Source organism: Narcine bancroftii, chromosome 5 (assembly GCF_036971445.1).
Source record: "Narcine bancroftii isolate sNarBan1 chromosome 5, sNarBan1.hap1, whole genome shotgun sequence".
Taxonomy (NCBI): Eukaryota; Metazoa; Chordata; class Chondrichthyes; order Torpediniformes; family Narcinidae; genus Narcine; species Narcine bancroftii.
This window is the reverse complement of record NC_091473.1, coordinates 98667963-98691060: the sequence shown is the minus strand read 5'-3', so window position 1 is coordinate 98691060 and position 23098 is coordinate 98667963. Positions and strand designations below refer to the sequence as shown.

The 23098-nt window shown below is 39.1% G+C and overlaps 1 protein-coding gene across 1 annotated transcript in view; it reads left to right on the top strand.

Annotated features, from left to right (window-relative positions):
* The window catches only part of LOC138763775 (disabled homolog 1-like), a 308796-nt gene that overhangs the window by 197524 nt on the left and 88174 nt on the right, over positions 1-23098 (top strand). Inside the window, exon 4 of the mRNA XM_069938496.1 lies at positions 14552-14650. Within this exon, the coding sequence (XP_069794597.1) occupies positions 14552-14650 (99 nt within the window). The remainder of the gene's footprint in view (positions 1-14551; positions 14651-23098) is intronic.

Here is a 23098-nt window from a genome sequence, read left to right as displayed (position 1 = left end):
ATCACAGGCTTCCATCCTGACAGACAGTTGTCCACCATGACTCTCTGCTGTAAACCTCTGAACCCATCTCACTATCTCTCTATTAATCCCTAGTGATTGAACCTGCCTTACTAACCTTACATGCAGAACCTTATCAAAAGCCTTACTAAAATCCAAATAGATCACGTCAATCGCCCTACCTTCATCCACTTTTCTTGTCACCTCTTCAAAAAACTCAACAAGATCCATCAAACATGACTTTCCCTTCTCAAACCTATGCTGGGTGCCCCTAATCAATCCCTGCCTATCCAGATATGCGTATATACTATCTCGAAGAATACACTCCAAAACTCTCCCCACCACCGAAGTCAAACTTACCGGCCAATTACTTTGCCTGCATCTTGTGCCTTTTTTAAACAACAGGACTACATTTTCAACCCTCCAATCCTGTGGCACCACCCCCTCCTTCAGTGATCATTGAAAAATTACTGTCAGAGCCCCCACTATTTGCTCCCTGATCTCGCTTAATGTCCTGGGAAAAATCCCATCAGGAACAGGAAACTTATCTACCTTTATTGACCGTAGAAGCTTCAAAACCCCTCTCTTTACTAATCCCTATCCTTTCCATAACAAAGCCATTTGCCTCACTTATCTCATGTCCATTGTCCCTTTCCCTCGTGAATACAGATGAGAAAAAAAATCATTCAATATCTCCCCCATCTCATAAGGTTCCTCACATAGTCCACCATTTCCATTTTCCAGTGGACCTACTCTATCCTTAATCCTCCTTTTACTATTCACCTATCTGTAAAAACCCTTAGGATTTACTTTCACCTTATTAGCTATGGACACCTCATACCTTTTTGCTTTTCTAATTTCCCTCTTAAGGTTCTCTCTGCAGTCTAAGTAATGATCATACATCTCATCAATCTTTTGTTTCTTATATTTAGCATAGGCCTCCCTCTTATCCCAAACCAACTTCCTAATTTTTCCAGAAAACCACGGCTCACTTTAACTTTTGGTCTTGCCTTTCAGCCGGACTGGAACATAAAGAATCTGTACTCTCAAAATCTCACCTTTAAATACCTTCCAATTTTCCTCTACATCCTTTCTGGCAAAAAGATCAGCCCACACAACTCTCTGCAAATCCCTTCTCATTTCTTCAAATCTGGCCTTCCCCCACTCGAAGACCTTCAACTTCACACCTGACCTATCCCTTTCCATAATTAAGCTAAAGCTAATGGACCCATGTTCTCCCCAGAGCTCACCTCCGTCACCTGCCCTATTTCAATCCCTAACAATAGATCTAACACTGCTCCCCCTCTAGTGGACATCTCCACATACTGCTGCAAAAAGCAGTCCTGAACACATTGTATAAACTAAGCCATCCTGCCCTCTTACTGACTGTGTTTCCCAATCTATGTTAGGAAAATTGAAATCCCCAACCAACACCACCCTATTCCTACTGCACATCTCAGCTATTTCCTTGCACATTTGCTCTTCTAGTTCCCTCTCCCCATTTGAAGGCCTATAATATACACCTACAATAGTAATCTCACCCTTCTTAGTTCTACCCACACTGTCTCCCTAGATGAGCCCTCCAGTCTATCCTGCCTCAGCACTGCTGTGATATCTTCCCTGACATGTAATGCCACACCTCCCCCTCTTACTCCTCCAATTCTGTCACACCTAAAGCAGCAAAATCCTGGAATATTTAACTGCCGGTTACAACCCTCCTTCAACCACGTCTCGCTAATGACCACAACATCATAACGCCATGTGTCCATCCACACCTTTAGCTCATCCACCTTCCTTACAACACTCCTCGCATTGAAATAAATACATCTCAAAGATCTCCCGCATCCTACCTTCTGCCTATCACCCTCTCTACTGTTCAAAACAATTGTCATTATAGCATTTATTCATTACTTACTACTGTTCTTCTCCCAAATTATGTAAATATGCCTTTTTCCTTTGCCTACAAACCCTCCCTCTGCTATCATCCCTTACTTGAACCCCTGTCCCAACCATACTAGTTTAAAGCTCCTTTGGTAGCCCTAGCAAATGCCCCAGCCAGGAGACTGGTCCCTCTGGGGTTCAGATATAACCCATCATTACGGTATAGGTCCCATCTCCCCCAAAATAGGTCCCAGTGGTCCAAGAACTTGAATCCCTGTCTCTTTCTCCACCCCTTTAGCCACATATTTAACCTCCATGTGATTCTATTCCTACCCTCTGTCACGTGGCACAAGAAGCAATCCAGAGATTACACCCTTAGTGGTCCTTCTTCTAAACTCCCTATAATATTCAAAAGAAGTTTTAATTAGATCATTTACTGCAAGTGTACTTCAATGCAATTAAGGTTGGAAATACACTGGAACAAATATTTCATATTCAACTACTACTTCAATATGTCAACCATCTCAAACACACATTCAACAATTGTTGTCACTTCAGTGGAAATCTTGCTCCTGATGTTGGCTGCAGAATCTTTTGATTCAAGGGACTAATTTTGTTAGTTTCAACCTTAAATCTCCACATTTTGTAATTTCCATTCGGTTTCTCTTAGCATGTAGTAAATCACTATCAGTACTGAAGCCACATTCTACTAAATAAGATGATGGAAAATGTATCAATAATTCCCTTGCTAAAGTAGTCGAGTTCGGGTCTTAGACGGCCACATCATGGTTCCTTTCACTTTGAACAGTTTTCACAGATTCATCATGTTGCAACTCAGATAACTCCTCTTGATATTGCAATGGAACTTCATATAAGTCCACCAGCAATGGCTGAGTTAACCAAGAGGGAAAATCCATTGCCTTTAAATCACAAAATCTATTATTGAAGTCGGTAACTAATATTTTCAAATGGTTAACAATGATATTTGTAGCAGCATTAGTTACCTCACACTTATTCAACAAATAGAATTGACTGAAAATTCCTTTGGCATAATTCTAGAAGTGTCATGAATCCAAATATCTTTGTTTTTGCATCAACGAGCATCATATTTGCTACTTGGAATTGCTTGTTCAATGTACTTAGTTTCTCAAAGATGTCCATAAGCTTTGCCATCCATTGTTGGCAAGAACTTCATTTCAGGTTTGTCCTTCAAAAACTCTCTGAGGAGATCAAACCGTTCTATAAACATATGAAGCAGGTTCCCTTTGACAACCACCTTACTTCAGTGTGAAGCAATAATCTGTTCTGCATTTTTATCGACACAAAACTGCTTAAACAGACATTCACATTTGGCATTAGCTTTGATAGCCTTGATACACTTGATCACAGAATGCAATATCTTGTATAGAACAAGAGCAACCTTCTTGGCAGCTAAGTTTTCTTGCTGGACAACACAATGCAGAACCAATATGTTTGGATTTTCATCCTTCATTAATTTTAAACATCCTGGTTTTTTTTTACCCATCATAGCAGGTGCAACATCTGAAGCACAAGATACAATGTTTCCTTTTGATATTTCATTTTCATCCAAATAACTTTTGAGCTTGCTGTAGATATCACTGCAGTAGTAGTTGCTTGTAATGATTCACAAAATAACATCTCTTCTTGAAGCCCTTCCTGATCAATATATCTCACGTATGTCAATAACAGAACCTCACTGTCCCATACGATAGATTCATCCAGTTGTATTGAGAACTTTTGTGATTTCAACTTCTCAATAAGCTGTTTTTCAACATCTTGACCCATGTCATCTATTCTGTTGCGGACAGTCCTATTACTGCAATGGCATTGCTTGGACATCTTTGTCATCCTTTTGCAGAACTGTTTTGAGAAACAATGATATTGCGGGTTTAATCAGTTCCTCCTAATCATATGTTTCTTCCCATGTTTTGCTATCAGCAGAGAAATTTCATAGCTCACTTCAAGGGTAAGGTTCAAGGCTGTAGTTTATGCAGCGAATAATGAAATGATTTTTGATCTATTTTCAAATTTCTCTTTCAGTGATTTAAAATATTCCAATTTCAAATTGATATGGTTGGGATGTTTTACCCTCTAATGAGCTTCAATACGGCCTGCTTTCATTGATTAATTTGTCAAAGTCTGTTGGCATAATAGGAAAAATGGTGCACGTTCATCGTGTACAGCAGGTATAAACCCAAACTTCAAGAACTCCACTGAATATCGACAAACCTTTTGCTTGCTTGGTCTGCTCATTTTGAATATACAATAGCGCGACCTCCCTGAAACAGACTAATACAACAGCATGAGCTCCATGAAACAGATTAATCAATATTTTATTATGTCTTAGAATTGAAAAATGTAATAAGAGTAATGATCGAATCAAAGGAAGAATATTGACCCTAAAATAACATGAAAAAAAACACTAGCGCGGTTTCTGACAGTTTTTTCTCGCAGAGAGTGCATCAAGACTGCACCGGCCTCATGCTTTACTTTCTGGGGTCCCTATTTTTTTCCACACCCCACTAAAATATTCTTAAGACCCATGCCCCACTTTGAGAATCTATGAATCAAACTGAGCAGGATTGTCATTCCTCAATCATTATGACAGGAGATGCTGAAAAGGGTGCACGAGGGGCACCTCGGAGTGGAAAAATGTAAGAGGAGATGCCAGAACTGCTGTTTATTGGCCAGGGATAAATGCTGACATCGACAGGATGGTCTCAAGCTGTGATACTTATCTGAAATATCACACGAGACTATAACTAACTTACCAGAGGAGCCATGGCAGAAAGTTAGGACTGATCTGCTCCACCTGGATGGAAAGAATTACCTGCTGGTTATTGACTATCTATCAAACTATCCTGAGATGGTGCTGCTTCCCAGCATGTCTGCTGCCTGTGTGATCAGATACATGAAATCGATCTTTGCAAGACATGGAATTCCTCAAATCGTCTACAGTGACAATGGACCATGAATTCCAGAAAAAGAATTCCGCAATATTCCAGAATCCCAGTTTGATGCTACAGACTCAAGAATTAAAGCTTTCTGTTGGGCAGCATTGGAGACTGCAACTGACGCAGAGAAAGATAATTAAGAAAATGACCAAAATCAGAGGGAGTTGGGCTATAAATTGCAGAAGTTCACCAAAGGACCCCATCCCAAAATCAACTTAGAAGTGTGGATGAACAGAGGGTCCTTGGGATTCAAATTCAAGGCTGCACAGGTTAAAAGGATAGTTAAGAAGGCCTATAAGATGCTGGGCTTCATTAATAGGGTGATTGAGTTCAGGGGTAGAGAGGTCATGTTGCAATTCTACATATCTCTGGTAAGACCACACAGAGTACTGTGTTCAGTTCTAGTCAACTGTGGAAGCCATGGAGAGGATGCAGAGGAGATTTACCAGGATGTTGTTTGGATTGGAAAACAAGTTTTATGAGGCAAGGTTAGCAGACCTGGGACTTTTCTCTTTGGAGCGTAGAAGGATGAGAGGAGACTTGATAGAGGTCTACAAGATTCTGAGAGTCATAGATAGAGTGGACAGCCAGCACCTGTTTCCTAGTAGTAATAGCAAACACCAGACGACATCTGTACAAATTGAAAGGAGGGAATTTTAGAGAAGACATCATAAAGTTTTTTTTTACACAGAGACTTGTAGGTGCTGGAATTGCCTTGCCTAGGATGGTGATGGAGGTTGAAACATTATGAGCATTTAAGAGACTCTTAGACAGGCACATGGAAGAAGGAATAATAGAGGGTTATGGGGTAGAATGGCTTTAGTACTTTTAGGGATATATGGGTCAGCACAACATTAAGGGCCAAAGGGTCTGTACTGTGCTGTAGTGCTCTATGTTCTATGTCGTGGTCCATATAGGGACCAATGACACGAGTAGGATGGATGAGGAGATCCTGCAAGGAGAGTTCAGGGAGTCAGGTGCTAGGTTAAGGACAGGACTTCCAGGGTTCTGATATCAGGATTGCTACCCATGCCACATACTAGTGAGGTTAGAAATAGAAGGATAATACAGCTTAACGTGACTAAAGACATGGTGTAGGATGGAGGGCTTTAGGTGTCTGGATTATCGGGCTCTCTCACAGGGAAGGTGGGACATGTTCCGACAGGATGGTTTGCATCTGAACTGGAAGGGGACTAATATCCTTGAGGGAAGGTTTGCTAGTTCTGCTTCGATGGGTTTAAACTAGATTTTCAGGGGGAGGAGAACCAGAGCAGATAGAGGAGGAGGGAAAATATTATGTAAAAATTACATGTACCATTAGAAGTCAATGGGTTGCACATGGTGAAAATGTTCTCAGGTGCATCTTTTTCAATGCAAGGTGTATTGTAGGAAAGGCAGATGAGCTTAGCATGCAGAATTATGACAATGTAGCCATTGGTGACATTTAGTTGCAGGGGAACAGAACTAGCAGCTCATTGTGTGAAGGATTATGTTATAATTTATATTGTATATAGATATGTTTTAAAGAAGATAACTTGTGGCAGGTTTTTTAGTGTAGGTCACATACAAACACTTCAAAATAGATCTCATTTAAAATGCCAGAGCTCTGCTCAAACCAGACAGTCCAGGCTCAGAGTGCCTTTGCAAAAACTTTGAAGAATGCCTATAAGGACTTCATAAGTAGGTGTTAATTGGACATGCTGTCGTTTAATGGATTATTGTTTAGGAAAACAACAGAGGAACAAACTTGGAAGATTGGGTCTGGTGCCACAGTCTGTGTGTAGTTTGCTGTTCTAAGAAGGTCATGTGGTTTTTCTCTGAGAGAGAGAGCATTAAAAGCAAGGTTAGCAGGCATAGGGAAAGGATATTGGGGATCTGGGGTTCAGAAGAAGAGAGAAGTATATAGCAGAAATAGGCAACATGGAACAAATGAGGTACTTGAGGAGTTCTAAAAATGCAAGAAGAACCTCAAGAAAAAAATCAGGAATGCTAAAAGACATGAGGTTGGCTTTGGAAAACAATTTGAAGGAAAATCCTAAGGGTTTCTACAGGTATACTCAGAGAAAAAAGATATTAAGGGGCAAAATTAGTCCCCATTAAGATCAGAGTGGTCAGCTTTGTGTGGAAACAAGCACAGAGTTTTGGGAAGAAAGGAAAACAAGCAGTGAGGTCATGGAACCTATGCAGATTAAAGAAGAGGAAGTGCTTGCTGCCTTAAAGCAAATAAAGGTGAATAAATCTTCAAAGCCTGACAAAATATTCCCTCAGACCTTGATAAAGACTAGTGTAGAAATTGCAGGGGCCCTGGCAGAAATATTTAAAATATCCTTGGCCACAGATGAGGTGCCAGAGGATTGAAGGGTTGCTCATGTTGTTCCGTGGTTTTAAAAAGCCTCTAAAAGTTACCTTGGAAATTACAGGCTGGTGAGCCTGGCATCAGTAGTAGGTAAATTATTGGAAGATATTCTGAATTATTGGATGTACAATTATTTGGATGGACAGAAACTGATTAGGGACAGTTAACATGGCTTGGTGTGAGGTAGGTCATGTTTAAACAATTTTATAGAGTTTTTCAAAGAGGTTACCAGGAATGTTGACAAAGAAAAGGCAGTGGATGTTGTCTACATGGACTTTAGTAAGACCCTTGGCAAGGTCCCACATGAGAGGTTAGTCAGGAAAATTCAGATGGTAGCTATTCATGGTGAAGTAGTGAACTTAATTTGACAATGGCTGGCAGAAGAAGCCAGAGGGTAGTGGCGGATGATGGCTTCTCAGACTGGAGCTCTGACATGCCTTAGGGATCGATGCTGGGAACATTGTTATTTGTCATCTATATCAATGATCTGGATGATAATGTAGTAAATTGGATCAGCAAGTTTGCAGATGACGTAAGATTTGAGGTGTTGTGGACAACAAAGAAACTTTTTAAAGCTTGCAGAGAGATCTGGGCCAGCTGGAAAAATGGGATGAAAAATGGCATATGGAATTTAATACAGATGAGTGTGAGGTGTTGCATTGTAGGACAACCCAAAAAAGGACATGCACAGTAGGCCACTGAGGAGTGCAGTAGAACAGAGGGATCTGAAAATACAGATATATAATTCCCTGAAAGTGGAGTCACAAGTGGATATGATTGCAAAGAGAGCTTTTGGGATATTGGCCTTCATAAATCAAAGTATTGAGTATAGGATTTGGGATGTTATGGTAAAATTGTACCAGACATTGGTGAGACCTAATTTGGAGTATTGTGTGAAGTTTTGGTCACCTAACTACAGGAAAGATATTAATAAGATAGAAAGAGTACAGAGAAGATTTACTAGGATGATGATGCCCGGACTTCAGTAAATGAGTTACAGAGAAAGGTTAAACAGGTTATGAATTTATTCCCTTGAGCATAGAAGAATGTGAGGAGTTTGATAGAGGTATTTAAAAGCATGATTTGCGATAGACAGCATAAATGTAGATAGGCTTTTTCCACTTAGTCTAGGTGAGGTACAAACCAGAGGATATGGGTTAAGAATGAAAGAGGAAAAGTTTAGGAGGAACCTCTTCACACAGTGAATGGTGGGAGTGTGGAACAAGCTGCCAGCTAAAGTGACGAATGCGGGCTCAATTTTAGCATTTAAGAAGAATTTGTACAGATATATGTATGGGAAAAGTATGGAGGGCAATGGACTGGATGGAAGTCTGTGGGAATAGGCAAAAAAATGGTTCAGTACAGACTAGAAGGGCTGAAGGGGCCTGTTTCTGTGCTGTAATGTTCTGTGATTCTATGGTAAATGTCCCACACCTTATCCAGAGACTATGCCCTATTGTTCTGCAGCCTTCAACGCAAAGAAACAGTACCTACCCTTTAATTTCTCTCAAATTTCTGTTTGTCTTAATAAGGTATATTCTTCAGTTGATCTGCAAATACTATTAAATAGCAGAAGAATATACTGTAGAAATAAATTATTAGTTTCAAAAGTACTGCCAAATCGTACTGGCTCACTGTGATCTGCAAATGAGTTTGAGCAGAACTTGAATCTAAACATTCAATTCAAAACTATAAAATGTCGGTTTGCAATTCATGCCCAGATCACTGATTGTGTCCAGTTCTGCACAGGCATTGTTGATAGTAGAATATTAATATTTACCTTGACAGTTCTAGTTCAGAATTCAGCCTGATATACCGGTACTTTAGAATCAGAATTTATTGTCATGAACAGGTCATGAAAGTGGGTGTCTTGTGGCAACATCAAAGTGCAAACATTCATATTATAACCATTTTATGACATTATAAAAAAATTAAAAATAAGAGTGCATGAAATATAAGGCAGTGTCTGGTTCATCGATTATTCAGGAATAAGCTGACCTTGTGCCATTGAGTGCTTGTCTTTAGGCTCCTGTACCTTTTTCCCGATGGTAGCAGAATGAAAAGGCCATGGCCTGGGTGGTGGGGTTCTATTGAGTTCCCTGAATTTTTATGATCTTTAGGGTATTTTTCTCAAGAAAATATAATATGCACAAATGATAAGTGAGTAACTTATTTTACCAATTTTCTGTTGTACCTCTCTGGCATCTTCTTAACATTAAAAGATGCCAGAAAAATTTGATTGGATCATATACAGCTGATGCCTAATCACTTGCCAATAAATAGAAGTATGGTTGACAGACGTGTTAATTGGAAGACCTTTTTCTGCTTTCATTAAACATGTTTACTGCACCAGAATCCTATAGAGTATGCTGGCATGGCACCTACACTGTACAATCCAAGTTTTAAAGTGTTTATACTTTTAAGATAATTATAATGTTACTGAACTTCCTCACTTTTATACTAAAGTGATTCTGTGCTTTTAATAGAGGCATAATTTTAATCAGTTTTACTAACTGTGTATTTGCTTGTCAGCCCATTGATTATCCTGACACATTTTAATACAGGTACACAATCCTTTATCCGGAACCTTTGGGGGACAGTGTGTTCTGAATTTCAGATTTTTCCAGATTTCAGAACAAAAGCCACCTGCCCCAGATTTAAGCCCACCTGAATTGTGCTGCCGTATCCACCCCCTTCCAGTTGCGCTGCTGTCTCTCTCCCTCCCCCGCCTGCCCGAGTCACGCTGCTGTCTCTCTTCCCCCACCCACCCGAGTCACACCGCCATCTCTCTCTCCTCCCCCTGCCCACCCAAGTCGCGCTCCCATCTCTCTCCCCACTCACCCATCCAAGTTGCGCTGCTGTCTCCCCCCCCCCCCGTTCACCCAAGGAACACTGCCGTCTCTTCCCCGCCCGACCTAGTCGCACTGCCGTCTCTCCCCCCGCCTAACCTAGTCACGTTGCTATGTGTGTCTCTCTCTCTCTCCTTCCACTGTACCAGCATCAGGAAAAAAATACTGGTTTTTGGAGCTTTCCAGATTTTAGATGTCTGGATAAAGGATTGTGTCCCTGTATATAGAAAATTAAGAGCTGACAGGTACAGAAACAATAAATTTGTTTTTTTTTGTGTGTTGTGTTGTGTCCAGATGATTCTTTCTGAACAATTACACACAGAAAACCATTCTCAGCCTGAGTAGACATGACAGAGTTTACAAAAACAGATCATATCACCAGCTTCTTTATCAGGGACATGACCCATGTCAAAAAGGGAATTGGCTGTTGGTGTTCAGCAAATAATTCCTCTCACGACTAGTACAATTTGACTTCAGTCAGTGGCCATTTCCTGAAACTTTCCAATAAAATCAAAGGAAATAATGCTGCATGTATAGGAAGCAGAGAAATTAAGAAATCCCAATGTTAACACTATTACCGAGAAAATGAATGGTTCTCAGGGCTGATAGAGAACTTATTCACCATCATCTTTATTTATCTCTTGTATATGTATCATTATTTTTTTTGGCATTTCAACTTGCTAATTACCGAGGTTCCTTGCCACTGCTGCAGACATTTGAAATAAGATCTAAACAAATGACAGAAAACTGTCCCCAATGACCTGAGCAAAAGTTAAAAGGCTGGTGCTTTTGGGAATAATTGAAGCAAAAAGATCTGTAATGTTTCTGAAATAATAATTGGGTTTGGGCAAAGACAACATGGATTTATAAGAAAGTAATTTACTTTTGACAAATCTTTAAGAAAATGTTGAGCTTGTAATAAGCAGAATAGTTTGAGGCCAATCATTTGATGTGGTAAATTTGAACTTACAGTGGATCTTTGATAACTTGCCCCACAAAGATTATTGAGTAAAATTAGGACACACTATATTGGGAGTAATATACTGGAATGGACTAAGGACTAGTTACAGAAATAGACTATTGGAAAAAAAAAGTATTCTTTTCAGATTAGGAGGCACTGAATAGTGGATGCTGGAGGGATTGGTGCTGGAGTTTCTGCTCTTCCAAATCTATTATACTGTGCAGTTATGATTGCCCAGCTATTGGAAGGATATCAATAAGTTAGAAGGGGTGCCAAAGAAACTGACCTGGATGTTTAAAGTTGTTGGTGTCTTTAAGGATGTTGATTTAATTGTACATGAATCACTGAAAGGTACCACACAGATAACAAGTAGTTATGAAAGCAAATGTTATCCAAAGTCAAGTTAAATTTATTGTCAACTGATTGAACAAGTACAACCTGACCAAACTGCATTCTCCGGTCCTCGGTACAAAACATGCAAACACACAACCAGACATAACACATATGCAGTCAATTAGATATATGCAAGACAAGTAATCGTATATACAAATAAATAAATATTGCTTTGTGAGTATGAGAGTCTTGGATGTTAGTGTGAGCAGTTCCTTTGGTCGTTCGCCCTTCTCACAGCCAATGGGAAGAAGCTGTTCCTCAGTCTAATAAGTGCTGACTCTGGTGGCATTGAATTTATTTCTGAATGGGAGGAGTAGAAAGATGCTATGTGTAGGGTGCAAGATGTCCTAAACTATTTGCCCACCCTCATCAGTCAATGGGGGGGGGGGTCTGAGGGAGACTCCAGTGATCCTCTCTGTCTCTCTTATGCTCCTGTGGATTGATCTCCAATCCATTTTTTCTGCAGCAACTGGACCACACTGTGATACAGCCCGCCAGGACCTTTAGATAGAGCTCCTGTAGAAGTCTGACATGATGGTGGCTGGTAGTAGCCTTGCCTGCTTCAATGTTCTCAGGACGTTCAGTCGCTCCCAACAAGTGAGGAGATATTGTGTGTCTATGATAGGTTACCAGTAAAGTGCACTCCAAGGAACTTGGTACTCTCTACTCTCTCCACTACAGAGTGTGTTATTGGTGTGTAGTGGAGAGTAGTTGTCAGCCTTTTTTTTATGTAGCAATATCATTCTCCCATTACATAGGACCCTACAAAAGTCTGTCTGAAATAATGTGCACAGATCTGAACTCTCCAACCAAGGATGGATAGACTTGGGATTGAGGAAATCCAATGAAAATTCAGCAAATCTTGGAGAACAAATTTGTTGAGTAAAGTGAGATTAAATAGGCTATACTTGAACTCTTGGGTGTTTAGAAGAGTGAGGATAGATCTCACTAAAATGCACCAAATTCTTCCAGAGTACAATTGTGCAGGTATGTAGGCATGGGGATGATGTTTTCCTTTATAAGCAGTAGTTACAGTTTCAAAATATAGAGTCAGCTGCTCAGGACAGAAATCACTTTATCCAGAGAGTGGGGAATCTTTGGAATTCTCTTCCCATGAGAACTGGAGACTGGACGCAGACTGGGAGATCTCTTTGCTGAGCACCTTCTCTCTGTCCACATCAGGGATAGGGATCTCCCAGTGGCCAACCATTTCAATTCTGTGCCCCATTCCTGCACTAACATGTCTGTCCATTTCCTCATGTACTGTCATACCAAGTCTACCTGTAAATTGGAGGAGCAACAATTAATTTTCTGTCTTGGGACTCTCTATCTGGATGGCATTAACATCGACCTCCAGTTTCTGCTAGCCTTCTCCCATTTTCTGTCCCTTCCCATTTCCTCTATCTTCTTTCCTCCAGCTTTCCTTTCCATTCTCAGAGCCTTCCCCTTCCTCCTGCTTACTGATGTGCTCTCCCTCCCTTATCCACCTATTGCCTACTGTCCGTGGGACTGTGCTCCTCCCCCTCAACATTTTGTTTGGGCACATACCTACATTTTTCCATACCTTAATGAAGGGCTCAATCCTAAAACATTGTTTATTTAAAGTACACTGTTTGACCTGATGAGTTTCTCCAGCATTGTGTTTTTACTTCAATCATGGTGTCTGCAGACTTTCGTGTTTTACTCCTGTGGAGATTCAGTAGCTGAGATAGGGATCAATAGGTTTTAAGGGAGTCAATACTCAGGAGTTATTACAGGAAAATGGTGTTGAGAAAAAAAAATCAGCTGTGATCTTATTGAAAGGAAAAGCAGACATGGGGATCAATTGGATGCTTTTATTTTTTTAAGCATGTAAGTCACTGGTTAACTATTTCTTATTGTCGCGTGTCATCATTCAATTCAATGAATTGGTTTTATTTCTGACCACATTTTCCCTTCCAATGAAACAGATGAACTGGTTATTCATCATATGGCATGTTGTGTACCTCATGGTTCTGGATTATCTTTCTTTCTTTGGCTTGGCTTCGCAGATGAATATTTATGGAGGGGTATGTCCACGTCTGATGCAGGCTCGTTGGTGACTGACAAGTCTGATGCGGGACAGGCAGGCACGGTTGCAGCGGTTGCAAGGGAAAATTGGTTGGTTGGGGTTGGGTATTGGGTTTTTCGTCCTTTGTCTTTTGTCAGTGAGGTGGGCTCTGCGGTCTTCTTCAAAGGTGGTTGCTGCCCGCTGAACTGTGAGGCGCCAAGATGCGCGGTTGGAGGCGAGATCAGCCCACTGGCAGTGGTCAATGTGGCAGGCACCAAGAGATTTCTTTAAGCAGTCCTTGTACCTCTTCTTTGGTGCACCTCTGTCTCGGTGGCCAGTGGAGAGCTCGCCATAGAACACGATCTTGGGAAAGCGATGGTCCTCCTTTCTGGGGACGTGACCCACCCAGCGCAGTTGGGTCTTCAGCAGCGTGGATTCGATGCTTGCAGACTCTGCCAGCTTGAGTACTTCGATGTTGGTGATGAAGTCATTCCAATGAATGTTGAGGATGGTGCAGAGACAGCGCTGATGGAGGCGTTCTAGGAGCCATAGGTGATGCCGGTAGAGGACCCATGATTCGGAGCCGAACAGGAGCGTGGGTTCTGGATTATCAGTTTGACATTAAATGGACTTCAAAGTAAGTTCCTGTGCAATACTTTAAGTTGTTCTGAAAGATGTACTAAAGTGCTAAAGAATTGTATTTTATTCTTGTTTCAACGTGGCAAAATTACCACTTATTACATGAGATCAAAAGTAACCCAATTATATATTGCAATGGATCTTACTATTCGCTTCCTGGAACTAAACTGACATGAGGTGACTATTTTGAGACCGACACTGACTGCCTCCCATATGAGATGTTCGGTTATTTCATTTCCCAGGGTTTGCTTTGACACAAAATGAAAAAAAAAGACCATTACAATGCCAAAACCGTGGTATGATTAGACCATTGAAAAAATGAATCCGTTGAACTATATGGGAAATAATGGCAGATTGCGATAATGTTTCTAATACGTTTTGTTCTTGGTAAGATGTAAACCCAAGAGCTACTTGATTGAACCTTTCTTCTTCACATTGAGACTTATTTTATGTTGTTTTACCCCCCACCAGGGTATTGCAGCTACAGCACGCTCGAAAGGAGAACACAAACAGAGAATATTTCTGACCATTTCATTCGGAGGCATAAAAATCTTTGATGAAAAGACTGGAGTAAGTTTCTGGAAAAGTTTGATTTTTAAATATGTTTAGCTTGGAGTTCTCAATACATTGGGAGATGAGGTGGGTGAAGTGTGAATCCTGTCTGGAATTCATGAAAATCACTGTGAATCCATTGTCACTTCTCTTCCAGGAATGACGACTTAACTGACACAAGAACCTATCTGGTCTCATAATATCAATTACATTTCCCTATTTCTATCCCTCCTTCTCCCTTGTCCCTCTACCAGTTCTGATTAAAGGTCATTTTAATGGTTTTTCTTTGCCATGCCTGGCTCCCAATTGTTTCCAATATTTTCTATTTTTTTCTTCAGTGATGCTGTTATTCCTTAAAAAAAACACAATAGGTTATTGTAAATCTGTAAATCTCTCCACCTTTGATCCCCCAATGATCACTGGATCATACACATATAGTTTTCCCTTCTTGAAGTCAACAATCAGCTCCTTGGTTTTGGTGACATTGAGTGCAAGGTTGTTGTTGATGCACCATTTGGTCAAATTTTCAGTCTCCCTCCTATATTCTGACTTATCACCCCTTTTTATACAGCCCACCTCGGTATCATCAATCACAGTGCTGTTTTCTTACTGAGCCACTGAGGTGTAAAGCAAGTAGAGCAGGGAGCTAAGAACACCCTGTGATACTCCGATAAAAAGGGAAAGCGGTATTATTAACTAAAATTACAAGAGGAAAACATGGTGCCATTGCCTGATTATCTGAAAATGCTAAATATATTTGGGAACCTGTGATGATGTGTGTTTCCTCAAACTTACGCTGAGATTATGAAGGAGAGTAGGAGGCTACACACAGAGAGATCAAAAAGGAAAGTGGGGCATGGAAATTATGGGATAGGTCGCTGCTTAGGGCCGAATTCCACAAAATTATACTGTTGGTTTCATTCTGTTTTTGATATAACTCAATATTTATTATTGAGAGATGTAGATCCAGAGTACAGGATATTAACAAGATGGAAAGTTGAAGGCAATAAAGCATTTGTCCTGAAACTGTCAACAGTATGAAATCAGCAGTGCTGGATTATACAGCTTGTTTGCCAATCAAAAAAAAAGCCTTATGCATGAAAGATGTAAGCATATTCAGAGCTCATAAATTTCTACTGTGAACCAAGATTTGATGAATAGGTTGTCAAACATTCGTTACTACTACAAAGTTAAAAGTGATCTTTTGGCATTTATTTCTTGATGCTTATGCCCATACAAAGCTGAAGTGGTGCAAGACCATGTCCTGGAGACTGCTCTTCTACACCATCACAAAATGCAATATGCTACCTGCATTTTTATGAAATAGAAAGTGTGCTATTCCGTCATAGATGTTGTGGTTTCTGACTAAAGGAATCCATTAAATAATTGAACTGTGTAGAAACAATGGCAGAACCTAAAGATAACTGTCACCCTTTGTTTAAGATTTTACATTTCCATAGTTTATTTCAGAATTGTGTGTTTCATACTCTATTTACATTTTATTTCAGACCACAAATATTATAATCTTGCTTCTTGTGGCATGCTCCAATTTACCAATAACATGGTATGGTATATAAGAGATTGTAAGAAATCCCTAATGGTTTAATACGTCAATATAACCCCAGTATTGCAATGAAGAATGGTGAGATAATTGATCTCACTGAGACTGATTGCTGTATGATGTGCAGATTACTGAATGATTGAACTTATGCTTGGAGATACTTTGTTAAATGTCTACTAATGATGATGCAATACTGACAAATTTTTCTGCATTATTTTTGCTTTAATATGTACAAAGAAATGAATTTTGTCTGAAGAGGTCACCTTCCTAAAATCAATTTTCCTAAAATAATTTGTTCAAATTCAAAATTAATCTTCCTTTATAAAGGAAAAAATATGCATGGAATATGTTTGTGTTTTCCTATAATATTTAGGTTAGTACATTGTAAATTGCAGTTTGCTGGATCAGTAAGTTCTGTTTTATCTTGACACTGTTCAGATTGTGAGTTGTAAGATGAATGTGTGTGTGTGCACACACGTACATACACAAACACACACACACACACACACACACACACACACACACAGACACACACACACACACACACACACACACACACACAGACACACACACACACACACACACACACACACATACACACACACACACACACACACTGTAATGGATATACATCTTCAAAAATATTCTTTCAGTGTTGTCAACAATTAATGTCATTTTAAGTGCAGTCACTGAACAATAAACTAGTTATATAAATGGACTGAGATTCTGAACCCTTGTCAAATTGTGAGATCTGAAATAACACGGAATGTGTATATTAAAGTTTAAGAATACTAGGCTGTGAATCTAGAAGTTTCCAATAAAATAAATATCGAATTGAACATAACTTTTCAGTTCCTGAAATTGTTTTACTACTTTACTCTAATTGTTCTTCAACTGAACCTTGATTCTGTGGCGTTGATGTGTGTGCTGGGTAATGAATCTGGGCCACTACAAGACTTTTGTGAACAAAGAGAAGCCGAAGGGATGCAGCAGGGAGCATCAATAATGGAAATGTTTCAGGATGGGAGATGTTATCAAGAATAAAGAGAGAAGGTATTTAAAGGGCAGGGGTAAGGAGAGCAGCTGGGAAGGGGCCAAGAGATTTAAAAAGTTCTGAACAAAATAAGGTGGGAGAGGTGAAGACACAGGTACAGGAGGAGACTATGGTTGGGGGTCGTGGTCAGTCAGGACCTTACACTGTTTTCCCTTCACTTTCAGACCATCTAACTGCATCTGGGAATTCTGCTCAGATTGTCCTCTTCATTTTTCATCATAAACTGCTTTTATGTATTTCTATCTGTGAAATAACGTCTGACATAAATGGACTTGATTGTCTGATAATGAATTTATAGGAACAGCCCATAGGTCCATGATGCCAATTTAAATTAATCTACCTCTATCACCTGCCAATTCATGTGTCTGTCTACATGGCTTTTGAATATTGCTATGGAATCTGGAATTCAATCAACTGGCAAATAAATTTGCGGAAAATAGAGGCAAAACGTACGGAGTTTAAAATTAGCGCACCTCATCAATAGTTTGCCAATCATGTAACACACAATCTCCAGCAACCAGCAACCAGAAAATCTACCAATCCCCATAACAAGCGTTTTGCTGTATTTCACTTAATATTATTTATTTTATGTTTCCCTGCTAAAAATTCATTTTGTTTATTTATGGCATTTTGGTTTGACCTATTTGCCCACTGCTTCCCAGTTTTGAGATTTAATAAAATTAAAAACATGTTAAATGAATGAAAATTATATTTTTTAAATGCACAGAAACCTTAATTGGATGATGTTCATGTTATCTCAGTTATTCTTTGTTAAATATTTCTTTGCACATAACAATAGAATTCATTTGAATTTATAGCTTTCATTTCCAATTAGGTATGTAGTAGAAGGGCAACCTATTTAAGGAGTTACACCTCATTTTAACAAGCATCATTGACCAGACAAATGCTTCACAGTTCTAGGGATAATTTTAGACTCTTGTCTCGATTCTAAGTTTATCTGTGTCACAGAGAAAAAATGAGCTCGCCAGTGGGACACAGCTAACTGTTCAAAACTAGGACAGCTCTCATGCTGTTACCTCTGATTGCTTGCTTTGGGTTAAGTTGCTGTAGCAACTACTTTACAAAGAAGAACAAGCTAGAGAAAGCACCTAACAATTAAAAGGTCCATTCTTTAGCCTACAATAAATTATTACTACGGCTATAACATAAACCCAAGTGATTTGAGGAAGCATAATGCATTACTGTTTTATTTCTTCACGTTACGATCATATAGTCATGTCATATGCCAACACAAATAACATCATCTAATTGTTAAATGTGTGTATGCAAACATATCTATTTTATTGAAGTTTAAGGCTACAGAATTGCTAACCTAAGTGTTGAAAATATCAAGAGCCTGTAACCAAATGCTATCAAATTATTCTTGTAATCATTGCCCTTTACACTGATGAATAGGGATCAATATTGATAAATTATCCGACATCCTTTCTCAGCTATTCTTTTCAAAGTGGAAAACACTTTAAACTCACTTTAAAGATTTTGTGATATCTTTACTTGTTGGCTAGTATACTCTAGGATGTGACTTTTCAGTCATTTATATCAATTATCTGTTAATGGAAAAGAGACAATTCTCTCAAATTAATCAGTTTTAACTTTGTCACAGTGTACCAGACAAACTTGTTTTGAAGGATATAATGATTAGCTGTCACCATTATTTGGAAACTACAGTGTAACCCAAACAATGTGCCAAGAAAGAAGTGGGAAGGTAGGACAGTGACCTTTTTTGGATGCTATCACAATGCATTGATTCAGATGAAGACTCAAGATTAAATGTGTTCTTCCCAATCTTCCTCTTCCAAGGATGGACTTTGGAGGTTAGCCACAGGACCACATTGGGTTATAAGGTGTTTGAGTGCCAATGGAGGTTATGTTGAGTCCAGTGCCATGGCATTTGAACTCTGGTGTGGGGATAATTGCATATTCCCTGAGGAAAAGACAGGAGAAGGATAAATCAGAGCATTCAATAAGGGGGAAGGGGAATCATCAGATGACTAGTTATACTTTGGGTACGATGAGAGTGGCAGATTGGAGGAGGAAGGTGAAGGATTTGGATCAGTGAGAGAAAACTAGATCTGCAAAATTTACACCTTGTTGTCCTACAATAGGTATTCCCAAGAGTAAAAAAAAAGTCTGCAGACACAGTAAGGTATTCCCAACATTGATTATCTTTCCCAGAGAAACACTGAAAGAATCATTCCACAGGGGACAAAGTTATCCAATATGTACACAACATAGAATTTGATTTGAGGTCAGAGGAATGACTCACAACAGATGTATCCATTTGGAGTGATTTGGCCTTTAAACATTGCAAACGCTATGTACTTGTGGTTAAGTTGATTTTCAGATGTCTAAAAATCATCCATGTGTGATCTTGCTTTTAAACACAAATCCCACAGAAGCAAAAAAAAATTGAATTATCATATTCATCAAATTGGCCATAATGTTATTTTATTTCATCTTGGCTGATAATTTAATTTAATAACATCACTATTATTATACTACAATCAATGACAATTTCATGTACTATTAAATAATATTTGCTTTATCACGTCTCAAAGCTGTGGCCTTCAATCTACATGCTAATATCAGATTAGGCAGATTATATTGCTGCACATCATTTTGGAACATTACTCTTTCTTGCAGAATATGGATTTATTCACACTTAGAAATTTTCACACTTAGAATGTGAAATTTTCCATTATTCACATTTGAAACACGTTGGAATAATCTTAGCCCAATTACTAATGCTCACTAGTTCATTGCCTGCAGTTTAGCATCATTTGGCACTCGGATATTATATAAAATAATTGGATTTTCATCCAATACTTAATGATGATCCACAGAATGATTAATTTTAAGGCAATTAGAGTACTCCAGGCAGCACAAAGTTAACTAGTTTGATACTGAAAATCATTAAAATCCTAAAAGTATAAAAGATAAATGGGAATGAATTGAAGAGCAGGTTGCAGGAAGAAGATGGAATGTGTGGTGAAAACATAGAAATGCTGGAGGAACTCAATAGGTCTCGTAGTGTCCAACATATGTGGAAACGAAAAGAATTCCAATTCTGTACATCCTGCTCTCTTACTTGATACACCATACAGCAACAATAATATCAGAGGAGTTTTATCAAATAAGATTTGACACCCGCATGAGTTGTCAGGACAGATGTTTAAAAGCTGATATATTTTATGGAATGCCTTAAAGGAGGAAATGGAAGGTTAGGACTTCTAGCCACAGGATAAAAGATAATGGTGGGAGGGTGGAGGCATTGTCATCATGTTTCCTGATGATGAACGCACATCAATTGTATTCTTACTAGGTGAATAAAGATTGCTGCATAGGAAAATAACATATTAAAGCTTGTTCATTGTACCTTTTCACATAACTACTATTTTATGTAGTGGGAATTCCATTTGCAACCCTTGGGATTTGAGATTTTCTAATTGACATAGTCAATCTGAAAATTTAGTCTTCTTTGTACCTTTTTCTTAATATCCCTTCAGTCCTGGTTCCCCTTTGCCCATTTCAAGTACCGTGACAATTGTTGCTGATTTAAGCTTTCTTGCTCTAGGTTCTCTTGTACCCTGTGCTCATTGTCGAATGCCCCACTCTCTAAATCACCTTCAAGTGGTTTTCAGCATGCTTTAATCTCTCCAGTTAGTTCTTACAAGATCATGAGAAGTAGACCATTTGGTCCCTCCAACCTCCACTGCCATTCAATTTGATTATGATAATAATCTCCTATTCTGAGCCATTTCTCCATTGCCTTGAATTCTCTGATCTTTCACAATGTTTTCCATCTCCTCTTTAAATACCTTCATTGATTTAGCCTCACAGCTGTCCAGAATAAAGAATTCCAGAAATGGACCACTTTCTACGAGAATTATTTTTAGGCATACAGCCCTTTCAGCGCATGATCCCAAGCCACCCAATTACATCCTAATGACCTACACCCCCAATACATTTTTGAATGATGGTGGAAATCAAAGAACACGGAGGAAGCCCACACTGACATGGGGAGAACGTACACATAGCGCCAGATTCAAACCCAGGTCGCTGGCCCTATAACTTCATGGCGTGAATTGTGCAGCCGTCATACACTTCATGGTCCACTACAATCCATAGAGCCAGTGTTTTTACTCTTCTAAATGGATGCAGTGAAAAATGTAGTATGCTTCATGTATACTAGATTCAAAGTGGACAAGGACTTTCATTGTTCTTGCACTTTGCCTAATTTCCAAAGTGAGTGTGAACTGATATAATAAATGCTGGATACTTGAAGCTTGCCAGTTAGCAGGGAATGCAATGTTCAGGGTCTGTAGTCAGTCAGGACCTTACACTGTTTTTCCCCTCACTTTCAGACCATCCAACTGCATCTGGGAATTCTGGTCAGATTGTCCTCTTCATTTTTCATTATAAACTGCTTTTATGTATTTCCATCTCAGAAATAACATCTGTACATAAAGGGACTTGATTGTCTGATAATGAATTTATAGGAACAGTCCATAGGTCCATGATGCCAATTTAAATTAATCCCATAAACCTGCACATCTACCTCTATCACCTGCCGGTTCATGTGTCTGTCTACATGGCTCTTAAATATTACTAATGAATCTGCTTCCACCCTCTCCCTGGTACGTACTGTGGAAAAAAAAACTTTGTAACTATCCTTCAAACTTCCCTCTCATCTAAAAGCTATGCCCTCTTGTATTTGACACTCCACTCTGAAAAATACTCTCACTGACTATCCTATCTCTGCCTCTTGTAATTTCATATATTTCTATCTGATGTTAAAGAGGAAACCAATCCAAATTTGTCCAACATCTCCCAAAGCTAAACCCTTTTTAATCCAGACAACATCCCTGGAAAACCTCTCTTGCATACTCTCCAAAACCTATTCACCCTTCCTGTAATGCTGTGACTAATATTTCATATGTGGCCTCAAAAAGTTTTATATGACTGCAACATGACTTCTATAATCAATGCATTAATCAGTAAAGACAAGTAGACCATTTTCTTTCTTTCCCACCCTACCTATTTGTATTGCCATTTTCACAGAGCTGTGGACTTACATCTCAAGATCCTTCAGTATATCAATGTTCCTAAGAGTTGTGCCATTTATTTTGTTTCCATTCTACATTTCAGTTCCAAAAATGCAGCACCTCACACTTGTCCAGATTAAACTTCATCTGACATTTCTTTGCCCATATTTCCAACTGATCTATATTCTTTTATAACCTTTGATAAGTCCACCACCATCTGCAAACTTAGTAATCAGCACACCTACATTTTCATCCAGATCAACAAACAACAAAGATCCTAGCACTGATCCCTGCAGAACACCACTGATGACGAACCCCAAGTCAGAATATTGGAGCATAAAATCTGAACTGAATGAGTGTCAGTTCACAACATTTGGATTCTCAAGATGAAGTTGACAAGGCAAGAAGTTGTGCAGATCACAGTGAGTTTATCCACAACAGATGGACCACCACACTTGCTGCCTATTTTCAACAACTTCAGAGCACTGTTGTGATTTTCCATACTTTTCATCTAGTATCCCTTATCCATAAAAAAGGTTATGTCCACCATCTCTGAATTACCGGAATTATACTGAATGCAATGAAATTATGTTACAAGAAATTGTAAGTTGCTCTTCTGAGTACATAAATGTACAGTTTGACCATGCTGCAACTGTATAACTGTATAACTGTACAGTCCAGGTAATTTATATTACAGGAAGATGATGGGATTAGTGAATGTACTGAGAGTTTGTATTGCTGCAGATGGAGAATTATACTTGAGTAAGAACATCTCCATTCTCAAT